The sequence below is a fragment of the Pelobates fuscus genome, chromosome 1 (assembly GCF_036172605.1).
Source record: "Pelobates fuscus isolate aPelFus1 chromosome 1, aPelFus1.pri, whole genome shotgun sequence".
Classification (NCBI taxonomy): Eukaryota; Metazoa; Chordata; class Amphibia; order Anura; family Pelobatidae; genus Pelobates; species Pelobates fuscus.
In genome coordinates this window covers 386,740,685-386,762,212 of record NC_086317.1, presented here as the reverse complement: position 1 = coordinate 386,762,212, position 21,528 = coordinate 386,740,685, and the positions used below count along the sequence as shown (strand labels likewise).

General features: G+C 40.7%; 1 protein-coding gene across 1 annotated transcript; it reads left to right on the top strand.

The window, feature by feature from the left end:
• The first annotated feature begins 3,436 nt into the window (after positions 1–3,436).
• CD63 (CD63 molecule) lies at positions 3,437–19,799 on the top strand. The gene is made up of 8 exons (XM_063426338.1): positions 3,437–3,558; positions 3,676–3,756; positions 14,934–15,122; positions 16,358–16,432; positions 16,739–16,831; positions 16,920–17,063; positions 18,062–18,145; positions 19,536–19,799. The coding sequence occupies exons 2-8, from the start codon at positions 3,691–3,693 to the stop codon at positions 19,599–19,601; spliced, it is 717 nt and encodes a 238-aa protein (XP_063282408.1). The 5' UTR covers positions 3,437–3,558; positions 3,676–3,690; the 3' UTR covers positions 19,602–19,799.
• The last annotated feature ends 1,729 nt before the right edge of the window (positions 19,800–21,528 follow it).

The window sequence follows — 21,528 nt, the reverse complement described above, 5'->3', positions numbered from 1 at the left end:
TACAGATACACACACACACACACACACACACACACACATACAGACAAAGACACATACATACATACACACATGCAGACACATACATACAGAGACACACACGCAGACACATACATACAGAGACACACACAGACACACACATACATACACACATACAGAGACACAGACACACATACATACACAGACATACAGATACACACATACAGAAACAGACACACACAGAGACACAGACACACAATCATACACACATACAGAGACACAGACACAAACATACATACATACACACACACACACACAAAGACACAGACATACATACACACAGAGACACAGACACACACACACAGAGACACAGACATACATATGGATACACACACACAGAGACAGACATACAGATACACACACACATACACACAGATACAGACATACACACATACAGAGACACAGACATACATACACACATACAGAGACACAGACACAGACATACATACACACATACAGAGACACAGACATACATACACACATACAGAGACACAGACATACATACACACATACAGAGACACAGACATACATACACACATACATACATACAGAGACACAAATACACAAAATGTTTCCTCCCGCGCGGGCTCTCAGTATGCTGGGAGGAGTGACGTGCGGTCACTTCCTCCCAGCGTGTGATGATTTCATCACAGGGGGCCCGGTCGCGCTCTTAAAGCGCCCAGCGCAGACCGGGCCCCCTTACAATCCATGTCCATCGGGTGGCCCTGACAGCATGGGCCACCCGATGGACCCCTTAACATGCGGCCCCGGCGGTTTGCCGCACGATCCGGGGCCGCAAAGAGTGGCAGCTGCTACCCGGTCGTGGGGGGGCTGCAGGGCGGCCGGGCCCCCTGGAGTGCCGGGCCCAGTCGCAGCTGCGACCCCTGCGACCGTGGTACGTACGCCACTGCCGCTTACTGATGCCGGAGCCGGAGTGTGCGCGAGAGCTCAGGGGAGAATGCTCCCTTGCACGTGTGCCCGCAAAGTGACGTCACTGCCAGCCTCGGGAGGCTCTGAGGTGGCCAACTCCTGGGCCCCCCAAGAGAAGAGCTTGGCAAAATGCGTCCGTGGCTGCACTGGCGTACATACCCGGGTCGCAGGGCTGCCGGGCACCATGAAGGGCCGGGCCTGGTCGCCCCTGTGACCGCGGTATGTACGACAGTGGTATGTTTGCATTCATATATAATCACTGGTATAACACTACACACAAATACACCTTTTTTTATTCATGAACAAAGTTATAAATTACATATATGAAAACATGTGAAGTTGTTCTTTCTTGCAGCTGACAATTTGGCCTTCCAAAACAAGTGAGTTTGACAACCCTGAACTAAACTATGCTGATTGGGGAAATTTCCCTGGTTTCCACAGAGGCAAGAGACCAGGGAACTAACCTGGGATAGCAGGACACTAGCTCGTAATTTTGCTGCCATTTGAGAAAATCGAAAACTCAATTGAAAACTGTATTGCAAAGTTATTGAAATAAAAATGAAAACTGGATTGCAAGATATAGGATGAAGCAGCCAAGCAGTAACTATAGCTGCTTTTTGTCCCACCAAGATTACCTATTTTATCCAACATTTGTTTTTCAATTCACTACAATTTGGTATTTGATGAGTAAACCCCAATGACTATTAAACCTGTCCACCCGAGATGTTTCTGCTACTCCTTCAGACATATATAGCCCGGGAAAGACAAATATCAAAGTGTTATGGAAACATAGTGCAAGTTGTAAAGGTGGAGTAATCACCAATCAGAAAGTACGGTGGCAAAACAAGATCTAGAAGTCCCGTGGCATGCTGGTCCTAATAGTTTTTAAAATGAGGTGTGTATGTTGCCATATTCTGCTTGTGTTATTTATGGGTGCTGCAGTTCCTTTCTAGTGATGTATTTGTGCATATTTGGGCTGTTATATTGTATATGCTTGTGAGTAGTTTGTGGTATTGTGTATGGTACCTATGAATGTGGACTGTGTATGGAGGCTGCTTGTGGAGTTGTGTGTGTGGATGATATGTCACATAGGGTGGTGTGTGTATGTGTGGGGCTGTTTGTAGTATTGCATATGAGGCTGCCTGTGGGGTTGTGTGTGTACGTGGATTGTCACTGGTGTTGTTTTTATGGGGACTGTGCTTGTGTGTGGGCTGTTTGTATTATTTGTTTGAGGGGGAGGCTTCTTCTGCAGATCTCTGTATATCTAGTAGTATGAATGACTTTCCTTGGGTCCAGTGTGGACGAGGTTGGCCAGGGGTAGGTCAAGGGCCAGAGCTGCAATAGCTGCTGCGGAATGCTCTATTCCATTGTGGATCCCCATTCACAACTGCTGGGAGGAAGTGGTCTGAGATCACTTCCTCTAAGTGCCGCAATGTGTAAATTGAGGATTGTCCCTCACCACCTTCACCACTTGGTTTTCACTAGAGTTTCACTGGGACTCCTAATAGACCAGACCCTTTCTGGCTCTTGCAGCCTTGAATGCCATGCAAATGCACCTCGAGTGCCATAGCTTTCTGATCCATGGCCTAGGTAACCATAGGCAACCTTCAGCACTCCAGATGTTTTGGAATACACCTTCCATGATGCTTTGCCAGCATTATGTGTGTAAGAGCATTATGGGGGATGTAGTCCACAACATCTGGAGTGCCGAAGATTGCCTATCCCTGGCCTAGATGGTTCGCATATGTGTATTGATGTGTATGTGTATTGATTTTCTGCAAGAGAACTTCAGGTAAAACTGAAGGTTAACCATACTTTTAAGACACATTGGCTGTTGATTCACATAGACATAGACTTTCCACAGAAAGTTAAAATGTGAAGACATGTTACATCAAGGGGTATAAGAACTTAAATGTGTACAGAATAAAAAGGATAAAGAACATGGTGTACCCGACAGTAATCAGGCAATTAATATTATTATTATTGTCTTTTATACCGCGCCAACCTATTACACAATATTACAATATTATAAAAAGGGGAAAATGTAACAATGAGACAATTGCACATTGTTACAGGAACAATAGGTTGTTGATGAGGGCCCTGCAGGGGTTTATTAAAGCTAAAGCTCAATCAATTGATTTAACACACCAGCAAGTGGCATTTAAAGTGATACTAATTAGTTAGTGATTGAAAACAAATTTCAGATCAATACACTGACAGCTATCAATTAGAAAGCGATACACCATAGCTAGGTTAATGTATGTGACCGCATGTTTCCTGGTGTCCATGAGCAATGCTCACACAGTTACTATACACCCAGTTGTGTGTCATTGCCATGGCGGGGGGGGGGTTCCCCAGCATCATATCATACCTCCCTCGGTAAATACTTTCTCGGGCACAGTGCATTGATGTCAGCGTCACATGACAGCTGCAGGCTGGCCGCAATCTGCGGGGGCAGGAAGTTTAGCTTTTTAGGGAGGAGGCGGGGGGAGGTGTGCTCACAGTCACCATTTAGTGAGAGCTCAGTCTGCGATCAGCACCGCCCGGAGAAGCAACAGATTGAGGACAAGGCTTCACTAGGAGCAGTAAGAGGTAGGTGTGTGGCCCGCTACCCGCATACATACTGGGTGTGGGCTGCTATATTAGCTGTCTGTCTGTGGGGGTAAGTGGTTATAGTCTCACAGCTGCTTCTCTCTCTCCCTACTCCAGAGCCAGCTCAGCAGGATGGCGGTGGAAGGAGGCATGAAATGTGTGAAATACTTAATGTTCATCTTTAACTTCATATTCTGGGTGAGTATATCGCAGGGTTCTTTTGTTCTTTCCTCCCATTTATTTTCTCCTCTCTCCCCCCTCCCTAACTCCGAGCTTTGTCCACTGAGCGGACACGTTGCAGTCTGGGATGAGCTTTCTGGCTGTATTTTAATGTTCCCAAAAGCTATAATCAGCAGCGGTTCTGCCTGGCCGATTAACCCTCTCCTTCCTGTACAGTGTTAGGGGCAGCACACGCCCTAACTGAGTGTAAACACGCTGAGCCTGGTTCAGGATGGGATCCTCTGACTCTACGGCAGCCTTTTAAAACCACATCTTTCTCCCCCTACCTCCCACTCTCCAGGGTCCCAAACTGTGTACAAGGGGCTTGTTGCCTCGCTCTTATTGGGGGAAGCAGCCTCGGTGACCTTAAAATGTCAGCATTCCATGTATTTCAGGAAAACTCTTCCATCTATACCAAGTATCAGATGACCGCTTTGCATTCGGGAAAAGTAGTGCTGATTCATTAAAGCTACTGTGGGTAACTGGGTTGGACCATGTTGAATATTTTCTAAGCTGGCGCCCACTAAAACTTCCTGGAACCTATTTTGTGGTTTATGTATTTTTTTCCGCCCTCCTAGGACACTGCATTTCCAGTGTGATATCTGACTGTTAAAATACAGTTATACAGCTTTAGATCAACATATTCCCATTCCCCCGACACCAGGTAATCACACTTGCAGGGAACAGCTGCCTGGCCTTGGATGATAGAACATGTCACATGACTTTAACTCTTTCTTGTGTAACAGCAGAATACTTTGTTGTTTGTTTTTGGGTGTCTTTCACCCCCGCTTTCCAAACCCTCTAAATCTGTATTGTCGCTCTTGGGCTTTATATATATTTTTTTTGGTTAACTAATGACAGTGTGTATTATGGGTAATGTATGCTGCCGAAGCCTAGTTATTACATAGACTACCACTAGATAGAGCGTAGCTTTATAGATATTTGCTTAAAGAAACTGAAATGACCCTTGAGATTTTCTCTTTTCATTCTCAAGCTTGCATAACGCCTATTTGTGCAGAGTAATTCTTAGCTGGTATCCAAAGCATGTCATATGATAAACTACTTAGAGGTCAGGTTACACAGGTTAGTCATGTAGTGATATGGGAATTTCATTTTGCTAATCTTGCTGCTTCCCCTCCGAATGAACACTCCAGGCATCATAACCAGTACAGCTACTAGTGGTTCTGGTGCTCTCCTAGTATTAGTAGACAAACCATTCTTTATTTTGACAACTTGGCTCGGGCATGCCAGGTATCTGCTGCCACATTCTCTGCTGTTAGACGTGCCTGACATGGAAGGGCAGCACTTAGTCAGAGTGATCAGCTGACACTCAACCAGCAAGCAGGCCCTGTATGGCTTGACTCAGTCCAGTGAATGTAAACCTCTTGCCAGGAGATACTGGCTCCATGGCAGGATATGATGGGCACCCAGGTTAGCTGTAAAACCTTAAGCAATGTAATTGCTTAGTCATAACCACTAAAGTGGGCTGTAGTAGTTATGGTGCTTAAGGTGTATGTTTATGCAAAGAGCTTGCACTCCTAGTTTAGAAAGTGATGCCCGGTTCTAGAACCACATGTATCAATTCAAAACTAGGCTTAACTTCAGGGACTAAAGTGCTGCCTATTTCTGTCAGGTGAACTTCTAAACCTCTTCCTGTGTGTTTTTTATATTACTATATGGGGTTTCCTCTTTAGCACGAATCATTCTATCTTGTAATGTTGCAATGTGGAAAATGCTTTCTTTTGCGTTATAAATATTCTTATCTGCCATGCAGCAGGTTATAGAAGCTCCAGTTTAAAATGGCAAAGCCCAAATATTTTTGCATTATTTTGATGTTTGTAATGCAACTGTTATATAATCAGTACCCATTAATGGGGGTTGAGTCTGAAGCTGTAATTATGTAGATTGATATGAGGGTGGGACTTATCTAAACTGATTTTTAGATAACTTCCACAAAAACCAACTGGTTAAAGAAATGTATATTCTGTGTACTGCCGAATGATGCAATTTTTTTTTTTTTTTTTTAAGGCAGCTTTTGAACAAATTTGGGTAATACTATGCTGCAACATGGTATGGCCTTTTTTATTCTTCCCTGGCTTCCGACTCATTGAGTTGTGATATTTCCAGGAAGCCTGTCACTACGTCTAGTTTCCCAATTTGTCTGGGGCCTGGGGGTGAACACTTTCCAACCTTTTTGCTGTGTAAATTCCATCTGGTTTTAACTTGTGGGGTACTGGATGGAGAGAGAGGCTTGCAAAGGGATAGGGAATGTAAAAACTTATTTAGATTCTCCTGACAACCTTAGGTGTGTGTCACATTCACTAGAAACACTGGTGCAGTGGTACATGTGCCAACAGTACTTACTAAAAGACTGTGCACACTAGATAAGAAAGATTACAAATCATCTGTTAAAGGGGAACTGTCACTCAGGAAGTTACACCATGAGAGAGAGGAGGGGGGATTAAAACTATGCTTGTCTGGGTTTTTATTTTTTTTAATTTTTACTATAAAGGAATACTCAAGTCACCAGAACCACTACAGTGTGGTGCCAGGTGTTATCTAGCACAACATCATTGTAAATGGGAGGAATTTGTCAGCTACCAGTCCCCTTCCTTTCTCCTTCCTGTCAGTCGGTCTCCACCTTGAAGCTCAGACAGGGAGTGGCAGCTGGCTGACCCCAGGTAGTTGGTAAAACGGTCTGACTCTTTACCGTATGGGAGGCAGGGCACTTCTGGTGCTGTAACCACAGTGATTATGGTGCTTGGGAGACCTCTCAAGATTTGTCAAATATCAAAATAGAGTTCAGTTCCTGCACAACCACTCAGTCTTGCCGGCTTGCAGTGATGCCTTGTAATATATTTGTATGAGATGTGTAAGAACAGGCTTGTATTTGCTAGAAATTCAAAGAAAGTATCATTTTTATTTTTTTTATGTGGTTTAAAAAACTTTTAGTAGCTGTAATGTAAAATTTAAGCATATGGTCAACATACTGTTTCTGGGTAAACTCTTCCTGCCCATGTCTGGAACGGACTTTTTCTTCTGCTACTGTGCCAGTGTAGTCCTCTGCTGGTGTTATACAGGCAAATGAAAAGCAACATGTGGTGGTTTTTTATATTGTGAAACCTGGCAAACTATGAAATGTTCAGTGACATATTACTGATGTAATCCACAACCAGTCTGCCTGGAAGTACACAGAACACTATCAGCCCAGTTTTAAAGTAGAGCTGATGTGCTTCTGAAAATGTTGGTGGGCACTTTGTAAATGCTAATGTATGCCGCAGTGAGAGCAACCCTTCATGTTGAGTTGACTTTCCTGCTCAAAGGGACACTGGACCACTTCAGCTAATTTAAGTAGTCTGAGTGCAGTGTCCCTATGTCACTTAGTGCTTGTGACAGAATGCCATCACTGATTACCGCCACAGGACCCTCAGCCGACTCCCTGGAACGGAGTTGGCTTCACAAGCCGCAGAGTACCGCTGGCCGCCTGGAAGTCTGTGCCAGCCAATAGGAGAGGCTACCATTCAAACTGGTTTTGTGCCCTTGCTCCCAATTGGCGAACCCCCTCTGAGCGCCAATTGGTTTAGGCGGGAAACTTGTTTCAGCCTGGTGATTCAGTCATTCTGTGGAGCTATTTTCGGGTATGTACAGAGCCTCAAGCCCAGACTTTGTACTACTATTTCTCCGGCTCTGTACATCCAATAGCTCCACAATTTGCAGCAGTCACAGCTGGGACCAGGAGCTATTTAGGGGTGTGCTACTGTATGTTGTGTATTTTTAGTTTTTTTTTTTTTTGTGTGTGTTCGGTTTCCTGTGTCCAGGAGATGCACAACGGCGCTGGATTCAGGTAAGTGGCTGAAGGGTTTTTAACCATAGCTGCCCCCACATCTATGGCTGAGATCATCATAGGAAGCATTGAGACCAACACAGGACTTCCCTGCAAAGAAAATATTGTTCATGCAGAGCAACAGCGTTTTTTAACTTGCAGGAATTAAAACTAGGACGTAGCACCTAGGGCACTTCATTGTAGATGCCTACAGAGTTATTTTAAAAGCAAACTGCAACTTTTATAGAAATCCAAAATCCTCTAACTGTGGCCCTCCCAAAGTAGGTAGTTAAAGGAACACTATAGTCTCCTAAATTACTTTAGCTAAATAAAGCAGTTTTAGTGTATAGATCATTCCCCTGCAATTTCACTGCACAACTCACTGTCATTTAGGAGTTAAATCACTTTGTTTCTGTTTATGCAGCCCTAGCCGCACCTCCACTGGCTATGATTGACAGAGCCTGCATGAAAAGAAACTGGTTTCACTTTCAAACAGATGTAATTTACCTTAAATAATTGTATCTCAATCTCTAAATTGAACTTTAATCACATACAGGAGGCTCTTGCAGGGTCTAGCAAGCTATTAACATAGCAGGGGGTAAGAAAATCTTAATTAAACAGAACTTGCAATAAAAGCCTAAATAGGGCTCTCTTTACAGGAAGTGTTTATGGAAGGCTGTGCAGGTCACATGCAGGGAGGTGTGACTAGGGTTCATAAACAACGGGATTTAACTCCTAAATGGCAGAGGATTGAGCAGTGAGGCTGCAGGGGTATGTTCTATACACAAACTGCTTCATTAAGCTAAAGTTGTTCAGGTGACTATAGTGTCCCTTTAAACAATGATTCTCTATGCAAGAATTGTAGGCGTACTGTGATGAGTGCTGCACGCGGTTATATGGCTTTTACACGGGGAGGGGACGACAACTACTAACTGGGGACATTAGGGCTGTAGTGTTGGAAATACAGAGATTCATTTTTAATATTGACCAGTGTCTCGGTGGTCTCCTTCCCCCCCCCCATAGTTCGACACTTGACAGAAAATGTGGCTTTTTTCGCCAGAATAAGCGCAGTGTGTATTCTTTGCTGAACCCAACTGCTATAGGGATTGTATTGGGGGCACAGTCCTTTTAGTGGGTGCACTTATGTGAACCTTATAGCCTTTCTAATTTGTTCTTAGATTAGGTCTTGCATTGGGACTTGGTCACAGTTGTACGTTTTGATGTTTTTATTACTGTGCAGATCAAAACATGATCCTTGTTTACGCTGCATGCACAGAACAGTCAGTCCCCACTGACTCTAGGTTTCATCCTTTTTCTGCTTGGCAGTAGAGCACTGCATAAACTCAATGTCACAGCTGAGAAAGCTGGTAACGGACTCGGATGTAAATCTCCATGTGATGAGAAAATGCAGTGTATGTAGTAAGATCGCTTTGCCAAGGAAACTTAAAAGGTTTAAGGTTGTTGTGGTCTGACAACTAACAGTTATAGTGAAGATCAACTCTTAAGTGTTTGTACTATTGAGAATTGCAGAAGAACAAAATTCCATTTTGCTTTAAATTCTTGATTAAAACCTGAACCCAAGGTTTTGATTGAGCATTCAGGTATACTATGGATAATTCTATAGTTAATCATTTCCATAGAACCGCTTCCTTCTATGGAGGGATTCCAAAGTAAACCTTTCAAAGTCACTCCCTATAATTGCCAATTGAGATCACTCAATATACCTAAAGACCACACGGTTTTTGTTTGTTTTGTTTTTGAAGTATATCGGGACACAAGGCGCCACAGTCTAATATAACCTATGGTGCGAACAATGTAGGGGTGTTTTTGTTTTTATTTTATTTTTTTGTGGCGTGGCCCAGGTTACCACTCAATCACAAAGGCACACATCACATAACCTCCTGTTGTCCAGCTCTCTAGACCTTAATGTTTTATTATTTTTTTTTTTTTAAGCTCTTACTCTTAACGTAAAGGGTCTTAACGCTCCACACAGAGGCTTGCTTTTTAAGAACTTCATGATACCAGGTCGCTCTGGCCTTTTTGCAGGAAATGTATTTGTGCAGATGCGTTACTCCTTTCACTCCTAATTTCATATTAAATCCGTCCTACTGTAATTCATAGGGATTGATCATTTCAGGTTGCAAAGAAATACTGTGATTCTGAGGTTGCTTATCCTTTTGTGGTACTCTAGACCAGTGTTTCCCAACCCAGTCCTCAAGGCACACCTACCAGTCCAGGATTTAAGGATTATCCAGTTTTATCTAAGGTGTTTTTAGAAAAAAAAGAAAACACCTTAGACAAAACTGGGTAATCCTTAAATCCTGGACTGGTAGGTGTGCCTTGAGGACTGGGTTGGGAAACACTGCTCTAGACGACATAATGGTCACAACTGTAAACCTTTATGCCCCTAATGAGACAGGCCCTCAAATGACCAGTCTTCATTGTGGTCACTGATTTATTTGTGGAGCTTCTAAGTGTATATAGACCACCTCCCACAAATCTATCTCATGAAAGTACATCCAAGTAGCAGGATGGCCACCCTATTGGCATCCCTAGACATCTGCTATTTGGAGAGCTAAGTTTCCAGCGTTGCATGATTACGTCTCATTACAGACACCAGGATTGATATGTCTGGACAGGGTGACCATATTCAGAATTGTAGATGTTATGATGGGCAAGATAACTGGGCCATGGTCTGTTAAAGTTGATGACATCCTTTTACATAATACACCAAGGGAAGGGTAGAGGAAATATTTTCCTATTTCTAATTGCATGCCCCCATGTGCCCATTGTCTCCCCTAATCTTAATCCTGATATTGGAACCACTGATTATCCACACTAAGTCCCAGTCAGGAATTCAGGACTTTGCCACACTTCTATGTCAACAATCCATTGCCATGTTTGCAGATGACTTTGTTCCTAGCACAACTGGAGTCATCTCTTGTGCCAGTGCTAATGGAACTACTTACACTGTATGGCCTAGTTTGCTAGTTCCTCACTGCAAAAACAATATAGGGAAGACACGGGCCTCCTATGAATATCAGGCTCCACACACTGCAGCAACAGTACAAATTAGACTGATGTACTTGGGCCTTAACTTCAAGTCGGAGTTTGAGTGCCTGGTTTCCATTCTAACCTCTGCAAAGTGATTATGTGGGTCTGGCTATACTACAACATCCATGATTAACAAATCCTTTTAGTCTGGGTGCAATCCCTCTATTGTGTATGTATATACATTACAGCTTCTGTCCTCATGGAGAAACCATACAAAGATGAGAAATAGAAACCGTTTAATCCCTAATCTTCCTCTGCACTGTTTCTTGCATTGTCATCTGTTCAGTTTTTAAATGGTTACACCAAGCATCCTGTCCACTATAGCCTGCTGCAGTGGTTGATGCAAGTACTCTGGCCCATTTTCCCTGGTAATGGGGCAACAGGTTGGCACTTAACTGAGCTCCTGGTGACCCTTTCTGCAGAATCCAATCCAGTTGCCATGCTTGGGTGAGTGTCGGCTGACTGATATCAGCCAGTGATGGCACACTACATGGAAATCTACTCAGAAATGAACACTCCTGGGCATGCTAATAATGCCATAATGACCACACACGTTAAGAGTTTTTTTTTTTTGTTTTTTTTAAATACCTGGGAATTGACCATTGCCCTCTAAATTTTGCCTTCCAATACATATTTAGATGACTTGTGTTTTGATTAAATTTCATGTAAATGTAACTCGAGCAGAGTATCTCTTGTACAAAGTATATTTAAAGTTTTATTTTCCTAGACATCTTATTGTTATACACTTCTAAAATATGAATCTCCTAGAAAAGAGGAACTGTTAGAAAATTTGAAGCAGTTTATCAATATGCATTTATCTCACCAGTCACATGAGTTGGTTGTGAACTGCCCTGCAGTTATATAATCCACATTCCTCTAAACTGGTCTGATTACTTGTACTTTGTATGTCATGTTTATCAAAGCTGTCAGACATCGAGCAGCAAAACTGGGCTACGCACACTGGTGGAGTATTGGCTGATGATCACAGCCTTGCTGTTAATCACATTTGGGCAAAAGAATTGCTAAGTGATGGTATTGAATGGATGTAAATTGACTTGGGATTTATTCCTCTGATGTACAGTGCTGCAGGATAGGCTTGTGACTAGTAAAATTTGTCTTTGCAAATATGACTGACTTTTAGTAAATGTCCTGGAGTGTGGGTTTCTGGCAGCTGACTCTTCTTCCTTCCTCACTCTAATCATGTGGTTTGACGTCCCTGGCCTCTTGTCTGTACAGGGTCAGAACTTGTATCTCTCACAAATATTAAGCTGTATTCACACGTTAAGCAATATGGTGTTCATACCAACATGGGTTAAAACAAGACATGAATACTTGATAACTGACCTTTAAGATAATTACACTTAATTAAACTTTATGAATTTGGGTCAGATTTTGTTATCTGACCAACTGCTGATTAGTTAAATCTCCTGATGTTGTGATTGCTCTCTGAAAACTCGGGCTTTAACACTTGCACATTATCAGTGTCTCCGTTTTGTCCAACCTGGACCACAGTGAATATATAAATTGCTGGGCTACACTGAGCCTGGCACCCAGACTATGTGTATAACTCTACTAATCAAAGTTCTTGGAGTCTGATAGAACATGCACTTGAACAGCAAAAAGTTATAAAATTAAGTTTGGAGAAAGACCTTAATCCCACAGTTCTTAAACATTTTGTACATACAATGAACAACTTGACTAACTTCTCCAAATGAGTGATTAATCTATATTACCCAGGAGATTACCCACCTTACAATAACATCCTATATGTATTGCTAATGGTATATAGCAAAATCTAACCCTTCAGCTTCTGGCAAATATCTCTAAGACAAATGCTGCTGCCCATCCCATGTGTTCCCTATTAAGGGTTAATAAGCATGTAGGGATGTATATAAAAAAAAATACCTTTCTGTCTCCGATATATTTGCCAGAAGCTCAAGGAAGCAAGGTGAAGGGTTAGCGTTGGGACACACCTAAGATGTCTGCCTTGACTTGGCATGTGGGCATACCCTCTCGTGGACATTGGAGGTAACTAAAAACCTCAATTTGTTTAAAAATGCATAGGGATGTGGAAAGAGCCCAGGTAACTTTTTTTTTTTTGTATTTTTTAAACTAAGAGTTCACTTTCTGCAAACAGACTTTTCGCCAATTATTTTGCAGTAGTCAGTCACGTTTACGCAGTCCTTCTCTACATTAAGCTATTAAATTGAAAGCAAAAACATTTACTGCTAAAAAAAACCCAATGACTCAATATGTAACTTGGGCAAAACAACAAAGTTAAAGTATAGCCATAATGTTAAAACTTTGCCCGAATTTTATACAGTTGTCTATTTTAGCCACTAGTAATGTTCCAAACTATACTTAATTACTGATTAATACAACTGCAGGCACTGAAAAGTTCACTAAAAGACACTGTTAAAGTGCCTACGGTGTCCCTTTAACAAAGTAAGACCTCTATTTAAAAGCCTTAAAACGTTTATAACAAGTGTCTACAATTGCAGGTTTTATGATTAAATTTGACAATCGTACTAGATAATGCTATTTTGTGAAGCGTTCTAACTCTTATTCTTCTCTAATTTGTAATCTCCTAGCTCACATGCGCAACCATAGCTGAACACTTCTAAATTCTAGCATGAGAAACATATTGACAGAAAATGCTGTGATGGGGTACTGTTCTGTCACACTGTTGTAGAATGAGTTCATCTGTCAGTTGACAGAGCCCTTCCACCATGGAACCATTGAACTAAATTCTAGTGTTGCATGTTTAAGCTGTTGGCTTAGACCAGATCTAGTAAATCAATAGATCCCATGCAGTAAGGCTTGTAAAGAATAATGGGAGTTGTAATATTGCAGTAGCTGGGGAATCTACTTCCTGCACCACCCGACTTAACTTAAAACGTTGACATTCAAGGCTTAATGCTTTACGTTGTTCATGTGCTGCTGGGACAAGATTCCCTGGGAATATAACCATTCCTACACCTAAAGCGTTCTCTTTAGAAGTTCTACTTGGGTAAATCATAGTGGATGGTCATCCTTCTCAGGATGGCCCCAGTCCCTTATTAAATGAACACTCCACCCCCTCCTAGTATGTACAATTTTCTCTTGATTGTCTCTCGTCAATGTGAAGTGAATTTTGGCCAGTCAAGTTTCTCTTAAAATTTCTCTACCGAAGAAATTTTAAGACTTGTTCTGCAAGTGCTTTCTATCACAAGAACTAGTCCTCTTAAATGCATAGAGCTGTACACAAGTCTTGTGATAAGTATCAGGCATATGACTTGACGGAAACATTAAAGCGTTCCAAATGTAGAGTGCGCTGCAGGAATTTGCCTCTCCACATGCACTTTTTTAAACAAAGAGCCCACCAAGGGCACGCAGCTGACAGTCAGTAGGTTTCAATGTATCAAAGGCAGGTCCTCCCGTTCCAACAATGCTTTGTAGATAAGAGTATAGGTAGACTGTTTGCCTAGGAATGGGTGTAGCCTTAACATTTGCCTTTCTTGATATACCTTGGGTGTAGTTTAAGTTATTACAACATTGCTTAGTTCTGAAAAATAACTATTCCGATTCTACACACTAACTAGCAAATTTAATTTTGTATTTTTTTTATTTATTTTTTTCATGCATTGCATAGTATGCATCTCAATTCATTGTGAATTGAGGTAATTTTAGGGAGACGCCTTATCTGGATGGAAATTGTAAGGGCACTCCATAGAATCCTTTCACTTCTTGCTGCTTGTTATAGCAGATAAGGCCCCTGTTTAATGAGCCTCTTCATATACTAAAACCGTATAGCCTTTGGCATACAGCAATGTGTGGTTTATTCGGCCATCACTGTGTTGCATGAATAAACATTTGTAGTTTTAATATTCATATGTTAAAACCGTGCAGGCATCAGCACATAGCAGTGTGGCGATAAAATCCTTCTCCCATCCCCTCTAACAATCTGTAGGGGAGCATGTCCTAAACAGTGACCATGTACTGTACTGGCTGAAATTGGCTGATGTGCTGTGGCATATTGTGAAAAATCACACTGATCAGAATGTGTAGCTTTTACATGTGTAGTTTGATGCTCTGCAAGTCCCAGAGATTTCCTATCAAAGTGTAATATTGCCCTCTTTAAGGTTGTCACATAACTCTATTATAATGGTCCCTTCACTTAAGAAATCTTGGGTAGAATGTTCTGTACGCTTATTTTTTTTGCATACTCTTGTTGTAGACATCTAATTTATTTTTTGTTCTCATAACATGTCGTTTTTTTTTTTTTTTTTTTTTTTTTTAGATCTGTGGAGTTGCTCTGATTGCCCTGGGAATCTACGTTCAGGTTCAGCTAAATCACTCCATATTGATAAAAAATGCCTCCTCTTCAGGTGCTCCAATAGTAATCATTGCAGTGGGAGTTGTCATTTTCTTCATCTCCTTCTTTGGGTGCTGTGGTGCCGTTAAGGAGAACTATTGCATGGTGACAACGGTAAGACATGCCTTCTTGGCCAATGACTGTCGGTTGGGGTTTTCAAAACCAGTGTTGGTCAGGAATACTTGAGAAATACAAACCTAAAGCAGGCTGCCGTAGTACATGTACATTTGTGAGGGAATATGTACAAATAGACCACAATTGGAATGCTTAAAGGGTTACTCTAATGCTGATGACAACCTAATTGTTACTCCCTGTCATGACCATTCTGGGATGCCACTTGCTCAATCACACAATTAACTAGAACTCTGTCTGTGCAGTGTTTCGATGAGATGCTGCAAATCCCAGGGTCTTGCACCATCCATACTTCAAATCACTGAAGTGGTCATGGTCGTCAGAGTAGCCCTTTAAAATTAAATATAAAGTTAATTTGTAGCGTAAGAGGCAGCCTAACAATGCCAACTATAACTTCAGTGAATCTAAACGATGTGGGTTCTGTGATATCCTAGGCCACGGGTAGGCAAACCTTCGGCACATCAGATGTTGTGAACTAAATTTCCCATAACGATGGCAGAGCATCAGGGAAGATGTAGTCCAAATGCTCTCTAGTCCCAAAGGTTGCCTGCCCTTGTCCTAGACCAAGAGGTTGACTGGGAATCCTTTGGGTTTGTCTCCTCACTAAACTAGAGGCTGCACTATTTGTCATTGCATCACAACTACTGTAATAGCTATGGTTTATCCAACTGAAAATGTGTTTATCTTTTTGACAAACTGTAAATTAATACTGACCATGGTGTTCTTAGTCTTATTTCAAAATCTTGTATTTAACTTCATGAGCCATGCTTTAGTTTGTCCATTCCTATAAAAATCTTTTTTTCAAATCCATTAAACCAATTATAAAATGTTGATAGTTGACGCTGTCAGTGTAGGAAAGTAAAGACCTATTTACCTCTGCTGTGTGATTTAAGTATTAGGTGTTCTTATCATTCCTGCTCCCATGACTTATTTATTTTTTTCCACCTACTTGCTGTTTTTGCTGCACTAAAACTTGTATGTTTTTTTTTTTTTGTTTTTTGTTTTTTTACACTGCCTGACTTCCAAATACCATGGTTCAGAAATGGGACACCTAGATTCACAGAAAGTCTTACTCTAGCAAAGGTTATTTTGACATGCTGCTACTCTAGAGAGCTTGTGCTGTGATAAATGTTCCACATTTGTTTGGAGATTCACTGACTTCATGTGGTTTGTGTTTTTTGGATGATAATCTGCATTTTATTTCTACTCTAAAATAGTTTGCTGTTCTCCTCGTCTTGATTTTCCTGGTAGAGATCGCTGCTGCCATTGCTGGATATGTCCTGAGGGATAAGGTAAAATGTTATGAATACATTCCTTAAGTGGCTGGCTGGTCTCTAAATTACTCTAGAACCAACAAAATAGCTTTTGATTTCTCAGTTATGCAGCATTGTTCCAGAAATACAGCTTATAGTGTGTATCTAAATATGTACACAGAAGCTGTGATAAAGTACGACACTTGGTGTATATGGGACTGTTGTAGAAATGTCCTGGATCTTGGGCTCCTCATTATCAAATTGTTTGAAGTGTTAAGTGATTAACTTCTGTGTAGTGTGTGATAGATATACGTAGATATATATATATTTTTTTTCCCCCTGTAGGCTCGTACAGCATTTCAAGAAGTGTTTATCGATGGAATGAAAAACTATACAACTAAAGACATCTCTGAAGCCATTAACGCAGCCCAGAGAGATGTGAGTAGCACATTATCTGTAGCTATGTTGACTCTTTAAAAGCTGTGGCATATCTAAAACTTTTTTTGTTCTCCCTATTTAATTCTAGTTCAAGTGCTGTGGTGCTGCCAACTACACAGATTGGGATAAATATGGTCCATTTATTGGCAAAAATGAAGTGCCAGATTCATGCTGTAAGAATGAGACCAAAGACTGCGGAAAGAATTACAACACGACCAATATAAATACTGATGTAAGTATATCTAGAATATAATCTTATCTTGTGCTTTCCCAGAGCTTGTCATGCAGTTTAATAGCTGTAATACAAGGCATTGTTAATGTGTTGCCTCCAGCCAAGCCATCATATGTATGTAGCTTTACCCTACACTTTCATGTCAGGATATACAACCATGTAGGGTCTGAGCAATGACATGGCTACAATACGTGGATCCAATGTCTATAATGTTATATACGTTTAATTTTAATTTTTTTTTTTTTAAACGCTTCTGGTTCCCTCTGTTTTTATTGAGGGGTACACACTAGACATGCTATAAAGTAAAGGCTTGGAATACGTTTTCATCTAGCACTATTTTATTTTTTTTTTCTCAATCACATGAGAACAATATTGACACACCATTTTAGCTCGTTCAAACTCTCGCAACAGTATCATCAGTCAAAATACATAGAACCCGCACACGATCCCAAATCCCCAGGCACACTAAGTTTTTTTTTTTGTTTTTTTTGTTTTTTGTTTTTGTTTTTGTTTTTTTTATTACCACTCCAATGGCCATTAAAGTGAAGGTTCTCCTGCCTCACACACTCCACCTCTTGGGTGAGTCCCCCACACTCCACCTTGCTGTTTTTGGTTAAAACTTTAAATCTCAGATGGGTATTATAAAACCCTACACACTATTAACCCTTAATAGGGTACACATGGGGTGGGCAGCAGCATTAGTTACCTTGGCTATGTAACTTAAAAGCAAAGAATCCACTAAGTCCTGTCCTCCAACTACTCCTTGGTGGCTACTGTATCAATCTGCCAAAATCTGGAACAAAGCAAAAAAAATCACAGTATATTCTCTCAAATCGAAACAATATTGATTTCAAAGTACTTTTTAAAAAGTGCAATTTTTAATATTGTGTGGTTTTTGGTCAGTTATTTTCCAAAACCGTGCTAGACACTGCTATTCTTGTGGTCTGAAGTCCTATTCCACCTGTGCTTAAATGCAATTTGTTTTGTTTTTCTTCTAGGGTTGTGTGGAAGGGATCTATACCATGATTAAAGGAAATATTGCCATTATTGCTGGAGTGGCGCTAGGAATTGCCTTCTTTGAGGTAAGACACTTTCTTTTGGGGATATGTGCTTGGAAACTCAAACATGGATCCTCTGGGAAGGATGAGTCAGTCAGTAGCACATGGTGTGTACGCATCCATGGGTCTTTACTTTCTCACTCTGGGTCAAAATAATTAGCATTTTATGCCAGATGTGACTTGATATCTGGCATAAGATGTTAATAAACCTGTAATCTGTTAACTACCACTGCAACTTTATTAAAGAAATTCTTCAAACAAACTGTCAGCACATCTTTAGCATTTGTTACTACAAACCCTTTATCAGCTTCCATCCTCTAGTACAAGGGCTCGATTGGCACCTAGATCAATTTTGCTAGTTTGCTGTTGGAACTGTCCTTTGTACTGTGTCAAGATTTTTGAGTAGCTGAACTAAATCCAGGGGTCACAAAGGCATGTTGCTTTCCATATTGCTTATGTGGTAGGGTAGCAGTCAGTGCCTGCTAGTACTTTAACTACTAGAATGTATTTTGGTGGTTATGTAACTTAATTTCCTGTGAACGCTACTTTATCCTTAGAACAAAGTTATTTGTACACTATTCCAAATCCCTATGCATAATTATATAAATGAAGGTTTAGTTCCACTTCAATGGCCATTAGATCTAATCCCACCTGCCATGTCAAGGCAAACCTACACTAACAATTCGACTTGCTTCAGGAAACATTATTTGCTTAGAGTTTGCGTCTTTTTTAAAGAGAAATTTAAATTACAGGGGCTATATATGTATTCAGAGAATTTCTAGAATTACACGGTCTCCATGGATTTTTTTTTTTTTTTTTTTTTAAATTAACACCGTGCAAACAAAATTAAAACACTATGCTGGGGAGTAAAGTAAAGAGCTTTCTATAAGGTGTACCTGACCAAACTCTGAAGTGAACAAACCATATATACAAAAAGTGTGTGTAGTGTATATATAAACCAAGAAAGCTGCAATGAGAATGAGGCACAAAGTGAAAATAAAATCTATACGACCTGTGTAACCAGATAAAAAGCTGGTGAAAGCAGTCACTGTTTTACCCTGTTACACAGGCTGTGTATATATATTTTCACTTTGCGTCAAACCTTTACTTGAAACCTGTAGTTTGCATTGTTTTAGCAGATAGTTGTGAACAAATCAGTCTGCGTGGCATCAGTCCACTGGATAGGCTTTTCACTAAAGGCTACATTGTGTCACTATACAAGGGCTTATCTGGTAATCTTCTAGCTATTAAATTAAATCTATCATGCGTTTGCCGTCCAAAGTCTGTTTGTTTGTTTTTTTTTTTTTTTTTTTTTTTTTTTTTTAAATCTTGGTTCAGCTGTATTGCTACGTGTTCACTAATGCTGGAGTATATCTTGTCTCCTTTTCTGACGTCTTACTTATTTGTATTCTAGATCCTGGGAATTATCTTTGCCTGTTGCCTAATGAAGGGAATACGCAGTGGATATGAAGTCATGTGATCAGACGTCCTGCTGTAGATGCCATTATGTCACTTCCTATGTTGCCCTAAGGCAGCAGTGATGCATGCCATACTCATCAGAATGTGGCAGTGTCTCTGCATGTCACTCACTTTTGATATGACTAGGCCTGTGTGTATAAATACTTCTTCATCACCAGTTATTTGTTTTTATAATATATATTTGTAGTTAAAATGTCAAGCAGATTCTGTGGTATTGCTTTACTGTCTCTTTTGGCTTAAGGATTTATGGTCTTTTGTACATTTGCTCCACGAGTGCAAGAAATTCTAAAATGGTCACTTAAGTGCCTTGTGGGATACAGTTTGAAACTCAGGCCAAACAATCTATGTGATTTGGGATTTTACCAATCCCATAACTATTGGCAGTGTTTGTGGGTTGTGTGTGTTTTTTTTTTTTGTCTATTACATACATAATATTAAATTATAGCAAACTAAAATGAAAGATTCATTCAAAAATGGCTAAGCTGTGTCTAAAGCACTCCAGCATTAGTGAACATGTCTCTGCTAAATTTAAACCAAAATTGTTAATCCAGTCTAGGTAAGGGGTTTATTTACGGTTTAGTGCCAGTGGAGGCTGCACTCAAAGGGGATGTATTCCCCAATCTTTGTGCATTTCATGAAAACCAGTCCTTGTCTCATACTCTGCAACTCCTTTAACTGTTTTTATATAGATGTTTAAATTGAAGAAAATGTGCCTTATTGCAATGTTATGCTGCTTCCTCTCGTACTGTAGCTTATGTTTCAGCAGTTACATGATGCCAGTCAAATTTTGTATAGTTATTGTAAAAATTGTACCACCTAGAGGTGATAGTCACTGTCTGGCATCTAGATTTTTTTTTTTTCTGTCTATTTGGCCACTTTTTTTACAGAACGCTATGTCTGTGACCTAATAAAGTGAAAACGGCACAAGATCTAGTCTCCTTTGTTAACAGCATGCTACCATCTTGTGTAAAGAGTCCTACATGGTAACTTAAGATACACTAAATATGGAAATGGTGTGGGTGTTTTTGCTTCCATCCCCACTCCCCCAAATGAAACCTGGTTTGGGTGGTGCAACGACTGTTAGACAGGTCACTCATTGTGCAGAATGTAGCCATAATCTGTAAAATGACAGCCCATGTCACAATTCCTTTCCTCTTGAACAGCCTAATCTTTTTAGGTCTGAAGATCACTTGAGTGGTTTCTTAGGTTGTCAATGTTCCCCTTCTGTATGTTGATTCTATATTGAAAAAAACAATTGTCAGAAAAAGAACATCACTTCAGACTGATGGCACAATGGTAAAAACCCTTCTCCATAATAACTCCTTTGCAGAGCTAATACTCTAAAAGTTGTTTGCCAGACCATGTCAGTGTCATAATGTATCTGGCACTTCCTACCCCCCTTTCCCCCCTATTCTCTGAGGGGAATCCATATGCATCTCATGTTAAATCGCATACTCAACAGGTATTGCAGATCGAGTTTATTTACTTTTGTTACACTTATTTAAAACTCTACTTTTTGTTTCACTACAGAGATGCATGCTGGCCTCAGCACATGCTCTTACTAGTCACATTATTTTGCTATTGCAGGATATGATTTAAACTCCCCTTTTCGTACTTCCAGTGCATTCAAATCAGGAGCACTTGCTCTAAAAATAGAGCGTGAGACCGGGCCTGAACACAGATGGGTGGTCAGCCTGACATGAATGTACACTCTGCTGGTTTACAGCCTATCTGACTGGCCCTAGTCATGGCTAACCATCCAGAATGCTGCATAAGTGCTCTCTGCATTATGCAAGCACATCAGATTTTGTTCCTTTGTCCTGCACCTCCAGGACGTAATTGGGATAGGACACTGAAGCTGGGGCTGCTCTTACTAAATGTGCGTAGTAAGGATGCCTACATTATGATTCGGCCAGTGCACAAACTAA

Bases quoted from the DNA above. Each gene is read 5' to 3' on its own strand.
- CD63 (XM_063426338.1), top strand. From the start codon at position 3,691: ATGGCGGTGGAAGGAGGCATGAAATGTGTGAAATACTTAATGTTCATC. The intron at 15,123-16,357 runs GTAAGACATGCC...ACTCTAAAATAG, and splicing joins ACTATTGCATGGTGACAACG to TTTGCTGTTCTCCTCGTCTT. The intron at 18,146-19,535 runs GTAAGACACTTT...TTTGTATTCTAG, and splicing joins TAGGAATTGCCTTCTTTGAG to ATCCTGGGAATTATCTTTGC.